This window comes from Branchiostoma floridae, chromosome 5, assembly GCF_000003815.2.
Source record: "Branchiostoma floridae strain S238N-H82 chromosome 5, Bfl_VNyyK, whole genome shotgun sequence".
Classification (NCBI taxonomy): Eukaryota; Metazoa; Chordata; class Leptocardii; order Amphioxiformes; family Branchiostomatidae; genus Branchiostoma; species Branchiostoma floridae.
The window spans coordinates 9,204,009-9,219,171 of NC_049983.1; the positions used below are offsets into that span (position 1 = coordinate 9,204,009).

At 40.5% G+C, this 15,163-nt stretch overlaps 2 protein-coding genes across 3 annotated transcripts; one reads left to right on the forward strand and one right to left on the reverse strand.

Moving 5' to 3' along the window:
• Positions 1–2,977: 2,977 nt before the first annotated feature.
• On the forward strand, positions 2,978–7,174 carry LOC118416022. Its single transcript, XM_035821060.1, has 4 exons — positions 2,978–3,301; positions 4,629–4,911; positions 5,846–5,986; positions 6,565–7,174. Exons 1-4 carry the CDS (start codon positions 3,233–3,235, stop codon positions 6,606–6,608), a joined length of 537 nt encoding a protein of 178 aa, XP_035676953.1. The 5' UTR covers positions 2,978–3,232; the 3' UTR covers positions 6,609–7,174.
• LOC118416021 (mitochondrial mRNA pseudouridine synthase RPUSD3-like) lies at positions 6,369–13,443 on the reverse strand. Of its 2 annotated transcripts, XR_004831183.1 has the most exons (10): positions 12,820–13,443; positions 12,391–12,435; positions 11,619–11,715; positions 10,681–10,788; positions 10,227–10,261; positions 9,954–10,003; positions 9,518–9,644; positions 8,404–8,543; positions 7,519–7,788; positions 6,369–7,375 (listed from the first exon to the last, which is right to left on the reverse strand). XR_004831183.1 is itself a non-coding variant. In XM_035821058.1 (9 exons), exons 1-9 carry the CDS (start codon positions 13,346–13,348, stop codon positions 7,591–7,593), a joined length of 1,329 nt encoding a protein of 442 aa, XP_035676951.1. In that variant the 5' UTR covers positions 13,349–13,443; the 3' UTR covers positions 6,369–7,590. The 2 variants fall into 2 exon arrangements, 1 of the variants encoding a protein (XP_035676951.1); XM_035821058.1 differs by having other exon boundaries at positions 6,369–7,788.
• Between the last annotated feature and the right edge of the window lie 1,720 nt (positions 13,444–15,163).

Sequence of the window (15,163 nt, forward strand, 5' to 3'; positions counted from 1 at the left end):
GCACTGCTTGTCTTCATGTAGTTTGTAGAATTATGAGCTTTTATATTTTTAGAATTGAAATGTCAAAAGATTGCTGCCAAATGTGAAACCCAGAGTAGGGTTGTCTGAGACCAAAATGTAGAACGTTACATGTGATAATTATAGTGTGGTACTGGTACCTACAAACTGTCATTCACAGCAAAGCATTGCAGCACATAGGAAACTGTCAACTAGAATTTATACCAGTACAGTACTGTAAGTTTTAGAGAGGACAGACATGCATCTGGTCTTTTTTGTGACTGAGAACTACCCTGGGTGCCAGACCTGTGGCACGATCCCAAAAAATTCCTTTGGGGCATGTTGGCCCTAGAGCTGAGAAGTTGGCCTCACTATAGGCCCTGTAAACAGTCTGGCATCCAGGTTTGTTGAGAACAGGATCAATGTTTTATTAGAAATGCACAAGCAATTTGATCATTTTCCAATTGTTACATTTCGAATCTTGCACCTCTCAGACTTGTAGATCCTACACCAGGACAAATGTGAAGATACAGCATTTGTCTTTCTCATTCCGAAGAGCAAGTAGTGAACGTGATGTTGTTCTTAGGTGTATGTAGTTGAGGAGTTACCAAAACATCATTATTCTAGAAGATACAGAGCTTTGTGTTTTGGAATAAGGAACTAACTGTATACAGTATACTGTATACTCCTGCTGTCTACTCTGTCTACTCTTTTGATCCTCAAGTCAAAACTGCCCAAGAAGACCACCTAGGGGACAAGAATATATGCTCTATATGTATACAGTTATGTTGACAGGTGGTCACTATAGACAGGATTCTCAACACCTGTTTTAATGGGAAAAAAACAAAAAGTGGTCACATTGGCCACATTTTGTAGAGGTGGTCACTTGTACAGGTTTGACTGTAAAGGAAAATATGCTTGCAATGAAGAAGAACATACTAGTAGCTCTCTCTTTTGATCCTGAAAAAGACCCAAAAGTCATACTACAGGAGGGATATTCCTATGTCATTTAGTTTTCCTGGCTATTATTATTCGTGGTCTCTAATAAACATATCTTTTATTGAGAAATCTTGTATCTCCTTGATTTTAGAAGTTAAAAGTTTGTGTAGCTGTTGGTACTGAGTTACCTTGCCAAAACCCAAAGTTCCTTTTCTAGCCATAATCTATTAGTTGTCCCTTTTTAACTTGTGCATATAGAAATTCGATGTTTTATATAATTAAGACCCTAAAGATGTTCGTTAAAAATAGTTCTTCCCTGCTTTACAAAACTCTCCCATCAGGAGGTTGGTTGTGTTCAGGCAAAAAAACAGCTCTCCCTAGCGTCCAAGTTTATATTGCACCGTTGAATCAGGCTAGCGCCTTTAACGTTGAATAGTTGCAGTCAGATTTGAAAGACAAGGAAAATTACATATCTTGATAGACAAACAAACAAATTGAGACACAATTGGTTCCTCGTTTTCTTGTTTCATAGATTAGGATTGAAATTTGAATAAACCCGCGAGAACGTGGCAATTTGCAGCCTTCGAGTTTGAACGGGGCTGGGTTTTTCAAACTCCCCTCCACAGCAAAGTCCCTTCCTTGGCAAACTCCCTTTCTCGGCACAAGAGCCGACGTTGAAAATCGCCAGCCCCGTTCGAAGACTGCAACGGAGGCTAGCAATTTACAGGAAAGATACATCTCAGACTGATTACAATGGCTTCACTACACTTTTATTGATAAAACGACGCGAAGAAAACATGAATTTTATGTCCTAATCCCAGTTCACTGCCTTGTTTCTGAAACGTCGTGATTTTTTTTACTCTTGAAACTAGATGGTCAAAATATCGAAATCAAAGTCAAATAAGCTTTAAAAGTTTAAACCCCTTTGGGAGCCTTTCGCGATTTACTCATTCCTAAAAAGACCGATACTTTTTGCAATTTGATTGTCTTTTTGCGACTTTTTCGGTCGCGGTCGGGAGCGGTACTGCAGATCGGGCTCTAATATTAAAGGTATATGGCTCCAAAAAATTGTCAGTTTTAAGCTAGTGCAAACTTTCTTGACATCTTCAAATGTTATAGACATATCGAATGATTTTAAAGACGCTTCCAAGAAACGTGAGTTGACATAAGAATAGGCAGGAGGTCGGATTTCATGTCCCCACACCGTAACCAACGATCCACCTGTTATGTGATCCCCGGACGGTTGTGGACAAGAGGACGACAGCACCAGGTATTGAAGACGAACAAGAAGAGACGAAATAGAGGGCCGACGGAAAAGCAAAATTTTATGTTCTTCTGAACTCTCCAAGTCGGAGCCTAACCTCTGCTTGGAGAGTAATTCTTCCGACCATGTGTATTCAAGAAAGTAAGGTCAGTAAACGATGTTTATTTTCTATTACATCGTTGTCGCTGTTTAGCATCCTCCATTCTTTCGATCAATCGTTGTGTTTTATCAAGGACACTTTTGACACGTCTTGTGCACGTGTCTTACCATTTGCAGACCCGTTTCGTGGCACAGACGGGTAGTTAAAAGACGACAAATGTGAAAGTCTAAATTCCGTCTTGCATGACTAATCAACTCGTCAATTTTCTACACAACTCCCCCAAATATACTAGCTTTTAACGTCCCTCAAAATTAGTAGTCGGGTGTTCCCGGTCTTGAAAACATTAGTCATAAGGTCCATAACGTTACATTACTATTATAGTGATCCTTTCTGAATACGAAGGTAAATAACGATTCCAGCGTTTACATGGCCTAGTTTTGAGAAGATCGATAAGAAACGAAGCTTCGGGGGAACCGACGAGGTTTTATAAAACCTTGATAAAACCTCCTTACTGAAACCAAGAACATTATATAATGCCCTTTGGGAAACTTACTTTTGGCGCAAAGGCCGATGGGAATAGTTTGCGTTTTCAATGACCCGGAAGTAAGTGAAAGGCACAAATTTGAACCGCAAAGAGGGAGTCATCGCAAGGACCCAGAAGTGGAAAGAGGAGGGGTCGTCGCCCTGACTCCTTTATTGTCCTTTTTTGGTGCACTTATTGGGTCTATCAGAGAGCAGAGGTATGTACTAAGAGTGCTATGTTCCAGGAATTCCCACCTACATGTAACGTACCTATCGTAACCGGAAAATGATTACAGCTGACTGTTGAGTTCCAACCCAGTGACTGTGTGATATATATTATCAAAGACGGAAGTAAACTTAAGGACGTCTTCCTTTTTTTATGATTTTACCAAAAGCACGTGGCCGTGGCCATGGCGGGAGGCGGGTTTACACAGGAGTTTGACGACGAAGAGGAGTATTATCACGTTCTGAAAAAGGAGGTGAGTTGATTTTAGCATTCTTAAAGCGACGTTACCAACAACAGGTGGGTGGGTCCACTGTATAGCATGTGATGGTCACGCATGAGAGTCTCCAGGGCTAGGCCCAGTGCCGGGTTAACTGTAGGTCGTTTGGCTGTAAACACACTTAACACAGTCACGGTACATTGGCTTATCTTATAATCTTATCTCATTCTTGTAACGTTAGACGCTAAGTTCACCATTATCTGCAAGGTAAACCTATATCCGTTCTACGTACAAACAGGGACTTTAAGGATATCAAGTCGATGGACAGTGGTTTCAAATTGCATTTTTGTAAGGTATTGCAGTTTGAAACCACCGTCCGTTGACTTAATCGTAAATACCCTAGTCTTGAATGCAACAGATAAAGGTTACCCTGCAAATAAAGGTGAACTAGCGTTATATCTGGTAATCACCAAAAGTAATATAGTAACGTATTGTTTACCAGTCATGAGAAATTGTCAGAACACACATTTGTATTTGCATGCCTTACAAGTGTTACAAGGAAGTGATCACAAAACCGAGACAAACAAAATAAACCTTCTTGAGATACAGTATTAACTCTATTTAAACTCTACTCTACTCTTAAATAATGCAAACAGTTTTGAGTGGTTTGTTTGGGTAAGAACATTTTCTAGGTCTTAATTTTTACCGAATGCATAAGCCCTTTCACAGAAATCGGGACGCATGTGTATATGTGGCAACAGGAATTCTAGGTAATATAAATATGTCAAAGGTAAAGGCCCTGAAAAACAAAACAAAACCCATCTGGACATTGTCATGCAAATTGAAACAATGGTCGAGACAAGGACTGTTTACAATTTCGGGGCCTTACACTTTGACATATTACCTAGAATTGCTGTCACCGCACACATGTTCTGATCTCTGTGAAAGGTCTTATTCAACCTAACTTACTATGTAATGCTAGTTCACCTTGAACCAGGGGTTACCAATATCCACTGTATCTATGTATAGGGTACTTAAGGATGTCAAGTGAATGGATGGAGGTTTCAAATTACATGTACTTGCAATATTTTGACAATATTGCAGTTTGAAACCAGACTTGATAGACAAGATATGCCAAAATATAGTTTTTAAAGGTAACGGATATAGGTTACCCTGTGGATAAAGGTGAACTAGCATTAAATCATGATGAATAAAAACAACATTAAAGTATTTTCAATTAGTTTTGAAAATATTCTTTAACAGCAATGGACACGTCTGGTTTCTTGAAGGTCCTCCTCTCCTTTTCAAATGTCTATTTGACACACTGACTTTTGTTTATTGTTATTGTTGACCATATGCGCAGGTCCTTGAAAATCTCAGGAGCGAGCTATGTGACAACCGACTGGAATTCGAGAAGCTCCTACCGTACCTCAGGTCGCAGCGGATGTTAGACCGTGATGCGGAGGAAATCATCGAAAGACGTCAGACATCCGCGGAGAAGATTAGCAAGTTCATCGACCTGGTACAACAGGGCGGTCCGAATGCCTTTGACGCCATGTGCGAGGCTTTGACTAAGAAAAGGACCCAAGTGCACTTAGTTACAAAATTACTGAAGGAATTTGACAGAATAAAGGCAGACCCACCATGTGAGTATAAAGGTACTTTGTCCTAGTATGGAGTTAAGATTAAGACTGATCAGGAAGATTCGGCCCTTTTCCAACTTGGTCCAGTCTATCCGAACACCCTGGTCAACTCGGCCCAACACCCTGGTCAACTCGGCCCAACACCCTGGTCAACTCGGCCCAACACCCTGGTCAACTCGGCCCAATACCCTGGTCAACTCGGCCCAATACCCTGGTCAACTCGGCCCAACACCCTGGTCAACTCGGCCCAACACCCTGGTCAACTCGGCCCAACACCCTGGTCAACTTGGCCCAATACCCTGGTCAACTCGGCCCAATACCCTGGTCAACTCGGCCCAATACCCTGGTCAACTTGGCCCAACACCCAATACACCTTGGGCCGAGTTGGTCTGATTAGCCATGGGCTAAGTTAGTAAAGGGCCAAAGCATCCCACATCCACAGATATGTTTTGAACCTCGCTGGTTCTCTGTGCTTTCTTGCACAGAACTTAGCAAACCTACAAGCAACCATAACTTATTCTACCAATGTGTCCCATCACCCACACCCATTGTACAGTATGTGGATGTGTGGTTAACAGAATGTTCTTCATCTTTTATAATCCTACAAAGGAGAAATTATTGAATACCAGACTACTCATGCATTACCTGTTCTCAGACTCACTTATCAGTTATGTACTAGTATATGGTGCGTTGCATGAAGAATGGCCTAATAGCACAGCCATCTCCTTGTATCTGTATTGAATTGTCAATTTGTATCATCATTAATGAAATTAAATGTGTTTTTAAGCTTAAGTCAGTCAATTGATTTTAGATCATTTGTAAATTTTTTAAGTGCATGAACTTTTGAAATGCATTCCTAGCACCTGTCATAACAACATAATTCAGATTTTTGTTGTTCTGATACATATTGAATTGATAACATTTTATTTTTTTCCAGCTAACTTGAGACTTCTGACAAAGGAAGGGGCTAGCAGCTCTGCTGGTCTCAGGGTGGCGGAGTCATCGGCAGGGTTACCAGTCCCTGGTGAGCCGGGCGGACCAGCTGTTCCCAGGGTGGAGGACAATGTCATCGAACGGCGTAAGGATTACTTTGTAATGTATACTAAGTTTAAGTTTTCCTTCAGGAGTAAGAGGCATTTCATCAAGGACAGTAGGCTTACTAGAAATGCTAGTTGCCAAGGTTTTGTAAAGGGGTTTAAAACTGTCCAGTTGAACAATAACCAAGGTGTAAAGAGAGAGATGTAAGGCATTTTCAAAACACGGTGACTTGATACTCAAGAATAGCCCATTTTTGATAGCAACGGATATAAGTTACCCTGTGGGTAAAGGTGAACAAGCATTACAGTTCAAATAGTGCAGTCTTTGATAGTAAACTGGAAATTATTCTTGTAAGAACATATGCCAGTCTTTGATACAGGTGTCATATGTTCTTACAAGAATAATTTCCAGTTTACTATCAAAGACCTGTTAGCTGTTAAAATTAGATGGCTATGGAAACATGGCGTTGCAGAATACCTTGAGCACTTTTCTGTAAGATTAGTACATTTTTGTAGTAACAATGACACATATAATACCGGTAACCTTCCATAACACATCTTCAATCAATATCTGAACATTTGATAGTCCTTTGTAATGATTTTCCTAAATACATTTCAGGTACACCGTCTCCAAGTTTTGATCCTCACTGGGACCATTCCTGACCAAGCCAACATGCAATTATGAGCTCATTGGAGTTTAGAGGAACTATATTGACATTTTTTAAGTAGCAGCAAAAATTGAAAAAAAAAAAAAGACTATGCAATAGCGGACTACTCTTTTGGATTTTAATCATGTAAAACTGGTGATGAATGTTTGTATGTGTCGTCCGATACTGATACTGTTGTATTTGTGTGATCAAATCTACATTTTTCCAAAGCAAAGTAACAGATAACGGACTGTTTTATATGAACAAATTTTAGTAGTACAAATCATTCTACCTCCATAGTACTGTACAGTGTGGTTGTGGTTTACCATGGATAGTCTTTACATTACATTTTCTACACTTTTTAATATGAATACACCAATGTGTTACATTTCTTTGCTTGATCCAAAGAATAGGACACGATTTGACATATTGGTAATTATGACAGTGGTCAATTTGGAAACTAATTTGGAAACTATAACAACTGAAACGTGACATGGTAGCCTACAATATATAATGTATGTAATAGTGTATAATTGTTGAAATTGAAATACATTTGTACTATTACATGTATAAATAAAAAAAGTTCAAACCGCCAGTAGCAGTTTATTTGTTTAAATTCTTCATTGCATCTAGCTCCCAGGGGATATAGTCCATGAAATTTAATTTGGCAGTCCTTAAAGCTTATTGTTGCATTTCATTTTCATGGCTTGTGAACAAGTGTGGGGTCCTTGAGTCCCAGCAGCTCTAGTGTCCAGGAAAAAAATGTTTGGGGAGGGGGGCAGTGATTACCCCAAAAAAACTCTCTCTTCACAGTTCAGCTGAACATGTACTTTATACATCTGTAACGTTACTCCTTCAGTCCTAGCACCTGTAGACTCTCTCTCTCTGACTGGTGTCTGTAGAAAATGTTTGGGGAGGGGGGTAGTACAGTAATTGCCTAGAAAAGACTGTCTCTTCAAAGTTCAGCTGTATAGGAACTTTCTGCATCATTCTGCACTTCATGACTCATTTGTGGGGTCCTCCAGTCCTAGCAGCTGTAGTGTCCACAGAAAGTGTTTGGGGAGGGGGGCAGTGATCCTGACGTCCCGTCCCCTGTACCCGGGCAGTAACATCTCCCCACAGTGCAGGTGGACGGGAACTTTGTGCATCTGGATGGCCCGCAGGTTCATCTTCTTCAGGATATCCTTTGGCACTCGCTGAAAGGCAAATGGCATGTTAAGGTGCAGTCACATATGTCATGCCATCGTTGCATGATTGGTAACTTCAGACATGGAGGACAGCCATGCATGTGTTCTGCAAAGATCAACTGTCTAGGTACATCAAAGGATATTCTGGATCCTTCTTGGTGGTTGGTTCTGTTACAGCCTGTTTGAAAATCCTATGGCATCAAAATCGCACAAACACCCCTACTCACTGTAATAGCACAGTCCGACCAGGTGCCTAAATATTTAGGTATGTATGAGCAATAACCTCTTTCTGACGACTAGGCCCAGTCTGAGCAAGATGCATCGCTATTACCTCTACTAACTTTCTCCAGAATATGCCATCCAAACAGCAAATTCCTGACTACCGTGAAACAACGAAGGGCAGACTTATAGATGCTTAGAATACCTTGTTATGAAATTACAACTAGAAAGACTGACTCGAGTTAGAGAATGTTTCGAGTAGACTAAGGACCACAAAATCCACACTGAACACGAAAGTTAAGAAACATGCAGAATAAGAAAATGACAATACAAAATCCTCACAGATCCTAGAAAGTTAGACACGATAAGTATTAATGAAAGAAAAATCATAGAAAACTACAATACCTGCGTCCTTGGGCCGACATTGGTTGGCTCCATGAGTGCAGGCATTCCTGCGACACTCCCCACACGTGATGAGTACACATGGTCACCCAGTATACTGCACAGCTTGGTGGTCAGATGGACCTGCAGTTGGTCCACAAACACTGGAAGGTACAGAGTCACACAGTTAGAGATAATAACTTTATCAAAGGAATAGACTAATCATATAACTTTTTTGTACTGGTATTTCCTAACGTAGTCGTGATACAGCAGAAAGTTTACCATGTAGCTGATATGTGGAAGCTCTTTTTTTTTTACACAAAGATAGGATTTCAAAACGTCAGTGAAAGTCTGATACTCCACCAAACAAATTCGTTTGATCGTGAAATGGACCATTGTTTTAGATATTGCCAATTCACAAGTTTTCACAGACAATCAGGTTCTGTTTAGGTCCTGATCCTCTGGACCTGAACCGTACATGTACCTGAATTTTCTGTACGGGTACCCACCCCTAGTAGTCGTACAAACAGCAAATAACATTGTGTTAGTATGTGGAAACTCCTTTGTCTAACTGTAACAGCAAGTGAACTTAGAAAGATGGTCTCTTATAGTACAATCAATGTACAAGTGACCACCTCTATGCAAGGCCCACCTGGCCAATGCGACCACTTTTTGATGGTCCATTAGATAAATTTTACCACCAGCACAATCATTAAGAATCCTGTCAATACAAAATACCTGTCCACAAAATATACATTATTTATTGCTTCTTCTTTTTACATAGGCAGTTTTGACAAAAATTTAAATACTGTATGCTTACAAGACAGAAACCAGTGCAATGGCCTAGTGGGTAGAGTGTTCGCCTTGCATTCAGTAGGTCGTGAGTTCGATCCCCGGCCGAGTCATTACAAAGACTTTAAAAATGGTACATGCTGCTTTCTCTGCTTAGCACTCAGCATTCGGGAAAGAGTATAGAAGTTGAACACACACCACTACCAGTGGACTAGCCCCCTGCTGTAGTGATTGCGTTGTGTGGCCCAAGGCTAAGGAAACAGACATGGGCGCCGCTCTATGTGCCATCAGGCACGGGAAGGGTTTAACTTTTAACTAACTAGAAGAAAGAAAGCATCTTTCATACTTTGCCTAGGCTCCAGCTGTACCAGGGCATATCCCTGCCCCTGACTGAGGACCTTGTATCTCGTCAGACAGTTCCGAGCCTCCTTCCTTCTCACTGCAGCTTGGGTTGGGTTTAACACTGGTACAGTCTGAAGGTACAAAACAACAGTACTAAACATGTACGGACATTAAATATATGGATCCTATATAAATATAAATATAGGGATCTACTGGGGGTAGGGAAACTACTAGAGAACTATAAAGGGAACGAACATTTGAAGGACTACAGACACTACTGTGGGCATGGACACTACTGTGAGTACGAAGTCTACTGGGGGTACGGACACTACATGAGGATACGGGAACTACCTGGGGAGTACTGACACTACTGGAAAAACAGACAAGACTGGGATACAAACACTACTGAGAGTATGGACAATAGGGGTTCAGAAACTTACCATTGTATGATCTCCAATTTTCTGCTGGGCAAGGTGGCACTTGATTTCCCCTAAAGCAAAATACAAATAGTACAAATTCATAAAAAGACCACGACCACATAAAACACTGATATGACCACATCAACCCTTTTCAAACTTGACATTTACAATCTACTTGAACCTACTACAAGAACTTGGTAAAGGATGGAGTGTGTGAATCTAACGTGAAACATTCCTTAGACAATACATAAATTATTTTCCAAAAGTAAAAGTGGAAATGAAGACGCCACGTACCTTCAGATGGGTCAAGATTCCCAATAACTACACCCCTGTAAGGCAAGAAACACAAACTGTCAGTATAACACCTTGTGTTTGTTATCTTTCCTTTTAAAAACTGAAAAGGATATTCATACTGTAACATTGACTGGCAAGGTTTATGGCAAAGATGAAGACAAGTTTCACTTTTGTTGCATGGTGTGACACGTCAATTAAGTAAGTAAACAATCTGCAACAGTATTACAGATAGGAAAATAGTTGTTACGTCGATGAAGGTTAGACATCCAGTTAATAAGATACAACTGGATGTGGTTTTGGATGGTTGGACGTTTCAGGCTGAATTCACTATGATATAATAGGTAGCAGATCCTGCCTGACCGTTTTCCAAGATAATATCCAGTTGCTTGAGTAAGTGCTATTTTGTAAAAATCGTTGTTCATTCAATAATAGCTATATCATTGTTTTGACCTACCAGTATTTCCTGTAGAATTTGTCGCGTTGCCTGGCAGCTTTTGTAACGTTGAAGACCTCTGCCCTAGCTTCAGGTGTCCTGGCCAGCAGTACAATTCCCGATAGGTGCCTGTAACATGGAAATGTTAGGGAAATAATGTCCACGTTACACGGTTTGCTTGACAGCCATTTATCAGCAGAACAAGATCAGCCAAGACGTAAAGCCCTGTCACACTGCGACAAGCTTTGGCTGTATGTATAACTTTGCCAGAAGGTCCCTGTATTTAAATATTGCCAGACTCAGCCAGAGAATCATATTTCTAACCTGAAAATCTACCCCATCCAGGGCTCGAAATACTGGGTGCATGTGCACCCAGGTGCACCCAAAATTGGAGCTGTGCACCCAATTATTTTCTGTGGGTGCACAGGGTACACCCAAATATTTTCTTAGGTTTATGTATGTAAATATATCAAAGCATATAGTATACATCATATTCTTGACATCTAAGTGTTAGAAAGATAATAAAAATGTCTGTCATGGTACTTGTTTGAGAATTTGATAGCTTGTAACTAAGTTTTATCATTGGCTGATTACTTAAATTTAAGTAGTGCACCCAAAAATTCTTTGGTGCACCCAATTTTTTAAGCTGGGTGCACCAGTGCACCTAATCCCCAAAATCAATTTCGAGCCCTGCCATCACATTGGTGGGGCCCAGGTATACAAATGTATATATCTGTGAACATAGGCTGATCTCTAAAAATCACTTCATGATTAAGAGGACAACGGGTGTAATAGTGCAGAAAATGCCACACAGAGCTTGTCAGTTGATAGATTTTGATGGTATGTGATGGGTTTAACTACTGTACAGGACATTTTGCTTATGTCTACTAGTTAATGTTATACTCTCAAGAGGCCAAGAAGAGACAATGAAAAAACAAACAAAAAACTGCATATCTCACCAGTCTAAGGGTTTCACGATGGACAAGTCAGAAGCTTCTAGAGCTGCACCCAGCTCAGGGAGTAGACTGTTGATACTCAGCTGTTCTGGAGTCTGACCTGGAATGGCACAGAGACACTCATCATCATCATCATCATCACCATCATCATCATCTTCATCATCATCAACAACAACATCATCATTAACATCACTATTCTCCTGTTAAAGAATAAACTTTGAGCCATGAACATATAATGAATCTGAATTTAAGCAGGAGAAAAACATGAAGACCTACCTTCAGCATACTTTTTAGATGTGAAATTGACAGGAGTATATTAACAATTAACATCGTATCAAAATTAATATTAACATAGTATCACTGAAAGAGGCAAAATACAATACTGTACTACATATAACGATTCACAATTATGGAGAACAGCATCAAGAGCTATTAATGCACTAGTTCTTCAAAATGTAACTGATCTAAACCTATTACTGTGCTTCTTGTCAGCAAGAGTTTTCCTGGCACTATTGATAGGATATGTTCCATACCCTGGATACACATGTATTACCATTCATGGATCTGCTTATGCACACCGGTCAAAGGAGAAGGCCCAAGACAGGAACTCTGGACATCGTCATGCAAACCGTCAATGGAGGTCTGGTCATACATATCTGGACATGCATAAATCATGGCAGAGACAAGAACTGTAAAGAAAGTCAGGGGCCTTTACCTTTGACCTGCGCATGTGCATTTGAATCCATGAAAGGGCTCATTCATCCCTCACACTTACCTTGTACAGGTAAACCTGCCAGCTTGTTTATTGCTACAATGTGACCTGGAAAACAGTTATTAATTGACATTATCATTTTTCTATATCAAAGAAAAACATACATACATACAATCGCTACCCAAAACATAACCTTCTCGGCGAAGGTTAATATGCGAAAAAGAACAACATTAAGTGAATCCATAAGGTATTACCTTTTTTTCTGAAGTATCAGTACTATACTTGTAACGTTAAATCTATATCCTTACTACTAGTCTCCAAGCAGATCTTGTGGTGGCCAATGAAACTCCTATTGGTTATAATGACGTCTACGGCAAGAGGCTGTCATTCTTGACTGTTTAGCCATAGCCGTAGTAGCCTGGAGTCCAGCCTTGTTCACCGGAAGATCTGCTTGGAGCAGGAGGTTGAAATCTATTACATGTATGTCCTTACCATCATCATATACAATGCCTCTGTTCTGAATCCTTCCTATGAGTTGCTTCTTCGTAAGTTTGTCGACCCTCGGTATTGTCCGACCACTTATGATGTTCTTTTTCTCTGAGACCTTCTTAACACTGCCAGTGTCATCAGATACCGCTTGCTTTTGAACTTTTTCCTTTCGAACTTCAACTTCACCATCGTCCAAGTGTTCCACCATTTCTAGAGGTTTTTCCGGATCAACAAACCAGGGGATGTCGTCGTCACTTTCGGCGGAAAGCTGACGTTTACAGACGGCACTGCTGGCTGTAGCAACGTTTGCGACTGGGTTGGAGAAACTGTGGCGAACTGTAGTAGTTTTTGTCCTTCTAGACACGTGAATTTGTGACAGGCATTTGAGTCGACTTGTTGAAGTTCTAGTAGCTGTCCTGGAGGTTATTGGAAAATGATAGGCTTGGCCGGCTTTGGAAGACACCAAGCGATGGATCCGAGTTAGAAACAGGACGTCCGCTTCGAGAAGAAGTCGCCTGGGTAACATAGCCATGCTAGATGGAGATTTGTTGAACTTTAGAAGGAAAATTCGCGAAAAATAGCAGCAGTGACGCCTTCAAGACCTCATGGACAGCGACATGTTGGTTGGAATAGTACATTAACGAAAGGGTAAAAGTGCGATTACTCGAAATAGTAGAATATTCAAAACACACAATAATGAAATATTTTGATAATATATAAAAAATAACATTATATATATTATGTAAAAATAACTAGATGTACATTATATCTGTCTTTTCACCTATATTTGTGAGGTGATAATTGTCATGTAACCGTATTTTGTCATAGTGGGACATTCTACTGACCTATGACCTGACAGGACACATTTGCACGTGCACAGCTGTTCGGAACCGTTCACAACTCCAGGGTGAGGAAAATCCTTTTATGACAGACACATGGCCTTAGCAGGCAAGAAATATATATCATACCACCTGTAATGTTTTACATTGATACCCAGGTTTATGCAGAAATCTAATAAAACCTTGCTCCTGAAAGAAATGCTGTAGTTGGAGAAGGGGTGAAAATCTAGATGTCTGTGTAGTGTGCCGTCATGGGGAGGGGGGCAGCCAGTGCAGTGTACATGCTAGTAATTTTGAGGCTAAATTTCAATATTTCCTATGCATATTCTTAACAATGGGAATCATGGGAGAAAGAGGCTGTCAAAAATCACCTACCTGGCTTATAGAACATGAAAAACTCACATTGGCAAGGTTGTCCGACCTCTGAAGAGTAATTTAACGACAAAAAAGGGAAAAAATTTACGGCGGAATTATATTATACGCCATGAAAACATAGGTGGGAGACCTTTTCACCCCCTTTCACTGCATGTAAACAACACCAAAACACCTAACTTCTAAGGCCTACTGCAACCACAAATATCACTAAAAATCTGTTTTTTCAACACAATATAGAAGCTACAACCCTTGCCTATAAGATGCACCCCCAAAATCCAAACATATCCCAAGAAAAACAATTTTACAGCCACTTTTCCCAAGCCTACCTAAGCATTCTGAGGGCACTAAAACTGGGTCATCTGCGCAAGTCCGGAAATACTGACATTTGCCCTGTCACCCCCCTGAACTTGAGAATTGACAAATTTCAATCATCTCGCATGATGCGGGTAAGAGTTGTCAAACATTATCCCAAGTTTCAAAGCTTTCTGACCAAGAATGCTCCCAGGGGAGTAGATCTCATGGCAGGTGTCAGAGGACTTTCCTCAAGGCTTTGGCAGTGGTCTGAGGCATTTGATAGGCGCCATAGCATTCACCAAAAAGTGACACAAACTGAAGAAAAAGTTAAAAGCTGATCTTTCTAGCATAAGGAGAGTAGTCTCTAACCATTTACACACCTAAAGCTGTATTGAAAAGCGCTCAGGTTACACTTTGAAGCATTTTATGAGAGTGCATAATGCATTGTCAATAAAAGGTACAGAAAGTAAGAAATCAGCCCCCAAAACACTAAAATGGCAGAATTTCTTAAGAAATTTCAGTCAGTTGAGTCAGGTAAATCCTTTCTATTGCCCACATAACCAATTTGGGGGAACACATTAGCCCCCAAGGATATATAAGCCCCCAAGGGCACACCTACACCCCCCCCCCCCATTCTGTGCACTCCCAGTATCTGCTCCAAAGTGTGGTTGAACAGCATTTAGATACAAATTTTGGTGTCTAAATTGATGGAGAGTAGTCTCCTTGTGACAGGGTGAGCAGATTTTACCATTTCCCCCTGTTTGTGTCACTTTTTGCTGAGCAATATGAAGTCTAATCAAAGCCACAGGCCTTACCACAGGCCTCCTGACACCTGTGCT